This window comes from Apium graveolens, chromosome 7 (genome assembly GCF_009905375.1).
Source record: "Apium graveolens cultivar Ventura chromosome 7, ASM990537v1, whole genome shotgun sequence".
In the NCBI taxonomy this organism is placed as follows: domain Eukaryota; kingdom Viridiplantae; phylum Streptophyta; class Magnoliopsida; order Apiales; family Apiaceae; genus Apium; species Apium graveolens.
Genome location: NC_133653.1, coordinates 14,469,168 through 14,477,614, shown reverse-complemented (window position 1 = coordinate 14,477,614; position 8,447 = coordinate 14,469,168). Strand labels below are relative to the sequence as shown.

Below are 8,447 nucleotides of genomic sequence, written 5' to 3'. Positions count from 1 at the left end.
TTAGAACACTTGATATCTCGATAAGTACATAGACTTATCGAGATCTCTAGTACTCCAGAATGAGTTTGGCTTGTAGAGGTCTTCAGCTCATCGAGATCTCTAGTCTTCGTATCTTCACTTTGACTTATAGATATCTCTGAGTTCTCGAATGAATATAGACTTGTCGATAACTCTGAGTTCTCTAGTGAATAAATGATGTGTCGATATCTTCTTGAGTTCTCGAGTAGCTTTCCTGACTTCTCAACTCCCGGTGGATATTGCTTATCCGTTGAGTAGATATATAGCTCATCCGTCGAGTAGATATTGCTCATCCGTCGAGTAGATATATAGCTCCTCCGTCGAGTAGATATTGCTCATCCGTCGAGTAGATATTGCTTATCCGTCGGTACTCTCTGGAGTTTGAATGACTTCTCGATAAGTCATTATGGAGTTCTCGAATGACTTCTCTATAACATTAAATCTGTGACTTGTAGAGATCTTGACTTAGAACATTTATCTCCAAACAGATTTATTCAACTCCAAGTTTCTTCAAAATTCTTTTGAGACATGATCTTCTTGATCTTCTTACAAATAGAATCCTTAGGCTTGATACTGTTTTAGGAAAAAGATTTTAGTCTGCTCCTTTACAATTTTACAGACTTTAAGTGTTACAAGTACGGAATACAAATTTAGATAACAATACAACTTACTTAGGGTTGACCCCAAGCTTAACTGATTACTCAAAATAACTGTTCATTAATCTTCTACTCAGATCATAGATGTTAATGACATTGTTAGTTCCAGTAATCTTTGACATCATCTATTATATATTACAGAATCCAAAGACGCAAAAACAAAAGAGAACGCATCAACAAAAGAGAAATCGTCCAAAGACGTAGCAAACCAAGAGAAAATAAAGCAATCAAATCACTAAAGTAACAAATCTGCAACCATATAAAACAATACCAAAGCTGTATGCGAAATTGAAACCAAATCCAAAACCAAACTCCATAATCAACCACATACAAACTCTAAATAACTGAATTCAAGTTAACAAATTATATATGATTCTTAACCAAATAAAAATTGTATCCCAATTCAAATTGTATCTATATCTAATTAAATTCCGTGAAATGTCAGTATATCTAGAGCACCAGATAAACTAATAGGGTACCGAATAAACTAAATCAATCACCGCGAAGAGTCAATGTGCTAAAGCACCAAATAAACTAAATCAATACCTTAACCACTTGAGTTATCTTATCGCGCATTTATCAATTATTTTTAGTAAAATCGCAAGTGAAAAAATGACATAATAAACTATCCTTCCAAAACTCTAATACAACAGAACCTCTGTATGTGTATTGTAATAAAATATCATGGTCCCAACTCGGAACAGTTATAATTTAGAATAAATTTCATATTGTAATATTTTATACTTTTCTAAAATTCATACTTTATTAATTTTCCTCTACATAATAATAAAAATACATAAAACTTTTTTTTTCTTTTTTAATCGTAGATAACCCGCAACCGCTACCATTCGGGTGCGTACTGGCTAAACCCTACGGTCTCACGCAATAGTCTGCAAAACACGTGAATTAAGGTAACTCTACTAAGGTAACTCTGACCAAGAGGATATTTATCCTATTTTTAACCAACTGAGCCAACTGTTGCGGGCTCTTAATAAATATATCTATATATCCAATAAATATAATTCTGTTACATTAACATTCAAGACGACGCAAAATACTTTTCTAAAGTTATTTACGATAATGATTTGATCATTCGGTTGCATCCTTTATCTTGGATGTATATATTAATTCATGCTTAATGGTTAATACATCAAGGATCACAAAAAAACGTGCATTTATGATTCCACTAGAAGAGATTACTTTTATGGTTCCAAATTATGTTAATTTGTCTTAAATATCTATGATATATTTTGAAATTCATGTATTTAAGATTAATAAATGTTTTTGATTATATTTTAAAAATAATTATATTTTAATCTCTATTTAAAAATAAATTCGATATAATAATAATTTTTCGATACCAACAATATTAACTGAGGTTTTACTCCATTGTAACTTGGAGAGGGGCATCCTCTAATACTGAAAGGGGATGCCACTAAAGGAAAGCAGGTAGATGAGTCCAATTCAAGATTAATATTATTATACATGCCAAAAGAAAAAAGATTTATATTATTATAGAAGATATACTCCCACTCCTTAATTAAAATTTTAAAAATAATAATATGCATGATGAAAGTAGATCCACTATTTATATTTGTAATTTTTATACTCTGGAGCAAACGATTGAACTATGTAATTTGTTACACTCCATTTCACTTGCTCTTACATTCCTTTGATATCCGTATTTGCAAACTCAGGAGCTTCGTGTAAGATTTAAAAAAATAAAGGACAATAAATGACTGGTAAATTGAGCTATTGTGTTAACAAATTCTATCAGTTACATCTCATTTAAAAGGACAAGGAACAAAAAATAAAAAAATAAAGTTACAGGATCATCAACAGAACCGCAAGTACCGAGACTACCCAGATCTAGGGCTCATAATATCTACCAAAATGTAGTAGTAGTTTACTGATTACAACTAAATGATACAAGTTTCTGCTTCTTCCTGTTTTTTTACCTTTCCTTTCACTCGTATATGCAGACGGGGTTTGCTGATGTGCCAAAAATCTCCGCTACTTCCTGATTCAGTATATCACAACTCGAAGTAACCCTGGCTGAGGTTCAGAGAAATCAAGGCCTTCTTCTTCGAGCAGATAACGCTGCACAGCTGTTGGCAGTCTTGCTGGTGTACGAGAACCTCTGGTATGGTGGCCAGTTCCAACACATATATAAACCTGCAAACGTTGGTCTGCTGATCTTGCTGCACTTCTTAACATTGTAAGATCCCGCTTCAGTACATGGATGGCTTCATTCACATGGAGCCCATGCAGATCTATCAATCTCTCTTGTCCTCTTCCATTTCCTTGCATGCCTGAATAATGTTGATTTCTGCAATTCAAGAGGTTCAATTACACAGTTAACAGAAATCCTGCAAAATGCTACATGGGATACCAAATAGCAATTGAATAGATCACCATAAATGTAAAGAATTTACAGTATCTTGACTCCGAGTATGTCAATGGGACTAGTGCACTTGCAGTAAATCCAATGCATTGGCAGAGGAGAAAGGGGACGGGGTTTGAGTTAGAATAATCCTAAAAAATTTAATTCAATATAGCACCCCTGTATGGCAGAAATCACAAGTATGCTATCCCAGTGAGAGGACTGTTGTGCTTGTGGAGTGCTTAATGATAAATGTTGAAATAAGCCACTCAACAAAATATTCGTATAGCAACATTATCACCCAAGAAGCGCGGAAAAACTAAGGGATGCCAACCAAGCTCCTTTCTGAACCTCCAGGCCACGACTTGGAAAAAATGCATTAAGGTCAGTTATGAGACAACAAACCTCTGTCGATAAATGGATTCTTGAGCTTTTGCATGGGCTGCTTTCATCTGCATGTTGTGCAGCTGTCCTTTCACGCTCAGCTCTTTAGCCAGTGCTTTGTTACCAACAAGGTACGCCTGACGAGCCTATTTTGATACAATTGATATGATGGTTAGTATATATACAGGGAAAAATGCAAATTGATACGATGGTTAGCAGTTACAAGGCTAAATGCAACTTTTATGGAATTAAACACAACGTGATTAATACAATGGAAACAGTAACAAAAGGATTTTTTTCATACAGCATATGGAAGCTATAAGACTACATAGTAGCAAATAATTATAAACTTAATTTGAAAATTTACGATATATAATAAATCAAAAATGAAAATAACAAAGCAACTTATACTATTAATCAAGGTACAGCCCCCAACAGAATGCAGGCAGGATATTAAATTTAGAAATACAGAAGTTGACCCGTCCTAAAATCAATAGAATTACCACCAATACAATGACCGGCCATACAATTTTCATATTATTCCAGGGGTGATTGAGCCCTTGGCAACCAAATATTTCTTCATCAGGTAAACAGAACGTAGTTCCTAGAAATTAGTCCCCACTGGACCAGCTTGAAAGAAGACTATCATATTAACAAAGTCCTAGAACTCTCGAAGTTTATATCTGAAATAATGAATCCAATAAATGACGAACAGAAATGTTTACTAAGAAATTGAATTTCAGTTGTATAACTTTCACTCCAACCTATCATCACTCCGTCCTATCTTTCACTATAATTTGATTATGTAATAACATGAGCTACCCCTGCCCTTCCCCCAGTTCTGTAAACATTGATTCCTGTTCAGCTCAACTAACCCTGACCTACAGACTTATTATATCAGATATGCAAACCCTTTGCTAATATACAACTCTTTCTGGGAACGGGGGTTGTGATACAATCATATAAACATGCCTTGTCAATCCTTAGTTGTACAGAAGTATAATTTTAAACATAAGTAGAATTGTCAAATATGTAGAATGATTGCAGAAGTGACTCCCACCAGAACAAACAAATATTGCAAGCATTACTTCTGAACTATAATTGGGTTTCTGAAATTTGCATTTTTAAATTTAATGAGACTAGAAGAAGAAGAAAACAATATGCCAATCATTAAACGTAGCAGTGACAAACTCAAGTCAGTCGTGCTTTATATGTCTTTCGATGTGGTCAAGGCACAGTAACTAAAAGATTTCCCAATAGAACAAATACAAATTGATTAACTAACACACCAGGAAAGTACTCTGCACCACTGTCGAACCTTTCTTTAAATAAAATGAACCAATAATATAGTATTAGTACCAATTAAAGAGAGAGAACAACGTGACCCAGTAATATAACAAAACCAAATTGGGCAGCAGAAAAGGCGAAAAAAAGAACATTATCACGCACCTGTTCAAAGTACACATTACGTAAACGAGCATAGTCGCGAGCTTCCTCGCGTGATTCAGAATACATATTTGCTGTCATATCAACAAAGTTAAAGAATATATATACGTGCGAAAGGTACACCAGACAGCTAAAATAAAATAAAAAGGAATTTTTGCCTATTGAAATTATTACCCACGGCTTCTCCTGTTTCAAGCCAAGCAGGAGCTGCACGAGCTGGGGTTCGACCTTGTACCCTATCACCATAACTGCCCCTCCCTTGCCCACCAATGTAAGAGCCGGCTGAAGCATGAGATGTCCTACTAGAGCCAACACTCACATCTGCAGAACCATTTCCATCATACTTCCATATACCAGAATCCTGGGATGCCATTTTTCTCACAGCTGAAGCAAAATCTATGGCCCCTCTGGCTGGTATCGATGAACTGGATCTGAATAAAAGCAAGTTATCCTTATCAGAAGCTCGATAAGGACTACCATTTGGTTGGAGTTCGTCTTCATGGTATTTACGTATGCCATTTTGACCATCTCCAGCAGAGAGTGCAGGAAAATCAAGTGCGGTAAGATTTGGAGCCGACAATGCTTTTGAGTTGTGGTTCTGATTTATACCACCCTCAACTTGAAGCTGCAAGGAGAATATAATGTATTGTAAAAATCAAAACAGGAAAGCAGTGAATATTACTCAAGTAACTGAATACAATAGGTTTAGAAGACTGCAGGAATCACAGATCAAGAGAAAGAATAGGACTTGAACAGATGTAATTGTGCATCTAGAAAGAAGATCGGTGCATGTAATGATTTGTCACGTGTAGCATAGAAAATAGTACAAACTTGCTAAACGTCAAATGAATACAAATTGATCACTTTCATCTTAACCAACTTGGATTGACAAACAAACGACCAGAAAAAAAACTAGTAAACCTTCAAAACTAGAAAAGGTACAAAACTTTGAATCTGGGCATACCTCCAGCTGAGTGAGCATCTCAATGGTCAAGTTTAAGTCACCACCATTAGCATAGTACACCTCAGCAAGGCTTTCAGCAGCAAAACCAGGAAACTGTGAAGCTAAAAACTCAAGATGGTACATGTCTGTACTCTCTAGTAGCTGCTGTTCACTTAACAGGTCGGAATTCCCATTAAAAGAAGTGCCCTCCCTGACACCATTCAAAAGATTATCACTGCTCAAATTTTTGTCCCAAGGTTTAGCATGCACATTAAGATAACTGGCTGAGAGCGGCTCTTCAACGTATGGAGCAACAGAAAATGGCATCTTTTGAGCAAAGCTACCACCATCAATTAGATGTGGAGACAATTCCTGCTGTTCCTTCAACATCAAGGCACTGCCATGTGAAGCAGGGAACCTTGACACATCATTTCCATCAATTAAAGACAAGCTTGAGAAGGGAAGGCCATTAACTACTAGAGTCTCATCCTTCTCCATGACCTTAAAATCAGGAGTGATATCATCAGGGAGTTGGCAGCGCCAGTACTGGTGGGCCTCGTCGTCATCAGAGTTATTTGAAACAGATGACTCTGTTCTATCTAGTACTGTTTTTCCTAGTGCCTTATTACCAGCGCTGGTAAATCTTGATGATGAATCCGCTGCACTGGGGCTTACTGGAGATGATCTAAGAGCAGAGGGTACGAATTCAGTGGCATTAGGATTTAAAGTTGTTAACTTGGAAACAATACTTGGCTTTTTGTCCGCGGTAAGAGCTCCTTTGTTGTACGAGCTCATTCTTTTTCTTTTTCTTGAAACAAAACAATTTTACATGCATACAGAGAAAGGGAACTGAAAAAAAATCTGCAAGTCGTAGCAGATGTCACCCAAGTCCTGCAAAAGAGAGTACATGTAGGAAAGCTGGTTAGTTCAATATACTCAAATCCTACGCGATTTCGTAATGCACCTAAACAAGGCTTCTATATCAAAATTTCACCACACCAAATCAAGAAAGTGCAAAGTTCCAAACACCGGTACTCTAATTAAAAAACACAAACACAAGAGAAGTTGAACCCAAGTGGTCCTACATAACACAATAACATACCGCAAGCAATCTTTAATGAAGAAGGACATTATCAAAAATACACTCAAGTGTTACTGGGACTAGCCTGTACACTAAACTAGTAAGCAACTACAAATTTACAACCAAAACACATAAAAAGTAAGTTCCTTAAATGCAACAAAAGTAAGAATCGTGAACCCAAATTCTTTAATGAACACAAATAACCTCACTTGAATGTTCATCAATAACCATCATACCAAATTTATTGCCACTTCAAGATTCTAACAAAACAGCAACACATACCCCATAAGTTCACAAAACTACGAAATCTCATTAATTAAAGCATTAACACATCATAACAAGTCATCAACCACAACAATCTCAATCTTAACTTACCAATATAGTCTAAATCCACATAAGTTCATTACAACACAACATTCAGCTGCTTTAACTAATAAGCAAATACTTATCTCAACAAAGTCTTTCATTCACCAAACATATAAATACTCAACTACACACACACACAATTCTACAAAAGCAAAGAAAAATCAAGTTAAAAACAGCATATCTAACATAAAGTTCAAACCTTTACACACACAATCCAACTAAAAAACATCAAAATTCACAGAATCAACTATACACACAATCATCTAACACCCAACATAAAAAATCACTAAACTAAACATAAACAAAAAAACAAAACAAACCCATGTAAACAAACACAACAAATAGTCAAACACAACCAACTAAACACAAAAAGACTCAAACTTTACAGAGATCTGAGCCAAGAAAACACAAAAACAACACAAAAATCAAAGTAAACAAGAGAAACAAGAAGCAAATAGATCTGGGTCAGCAAAAAGATTGAAACTTGATACCTTTACGAAGCTGAATGATTGAAGAAACCATAGCAAATCGATTCATCAAGTGGGTGAAGATGAAAAAACCAGATAGAAATACTTACAGGAAGATGTGTGTAAGAAAGATGAGATTTTTGGAGGATGTTGCAGCTCTAGCCTCTGCTGTATGTATGTAGAGGTCTATGTATGTATGTATGTAAGTATGTACTATGTGTTTATGTTTATGTACTTGTGTTTATGTCTAATGTCTATGTATGTAGAGTTGTATCTATCCTTTTAGTTTCTACAGGTTCTTTTTTCTTTGTTTGTTTTTAGAGTTTTTCTAGTGTGTGTGCGTATGTGTGTTTTGGTGATTTAATTATTTTTGCTGACAACCACAAAATAAAGGAGGAGAAGGAACTTAACCCTTCGCCACTCGAATTGACAAATTAAACCTTGGCCATGTATTGACTATCTTACATTTTCAACAAAATCTTTGTTTCACATACATAATTAAACTTAGGTGCTCTGTGTTGAAATATCCAACTCTGTCCTACAATATATATTATAATAATCGTAATAAAATATAATTTGATTCAACGGTTATTCTCTAATTTTAATTTGAAAAATATATAAATAAATAATGTTATATATTTGATAAATTACTAAATTGTTAAACTGCCGGACTTATACTACTTATATTACTAAACTACCACCA

The 8,447-nt window shown here is 35.1% G+C and overlaps 1 protein-coding gene across 2 annotated transcripts; it reads right to left on the bottom strand.

The window, feature by feature from the left end:
- Positions 1-2,396: 2,396 nt before the first annotated feature.
- Positions 2,397-8,080, bottom strand: LOC141672382 (polyadenylate-binding protein-interacting protein 7-like). Of its 2 annotated transcripts, none has more exons than XM_074478967.1 (6): positions 7,769-8,080; positions 5,852-6,721; positions 5,062-5,512; positions 4,891-4,961; positions 3,463-3,587; positions 2,397-3,003 (listed from the first exon to the last, which is right to left on the bottom strand). In XM_074478967.1, exons 2-6 carry the CDS (start codon positions 6,623-6,625, stop codon positions 2,700-2,702), a joined length of 1,725 nt encoding a protein of 574 aa, XP_074335068.1. In that variant the 5' UTR covers positions 6,626-6,721; positions 7,769-8,080; the 3' UTR covers positions 2,397-2,699. The 2 variants fall into 2 exon arrangements, with proteins under 2 accessions (XP_074335068.1, XP_074335069.1); XM_074478968.1 differs by having other exon boundaries at positions 7,855-8,080.
- Positions 8,081-8,447: the final 367 nt, after the last annotated feature.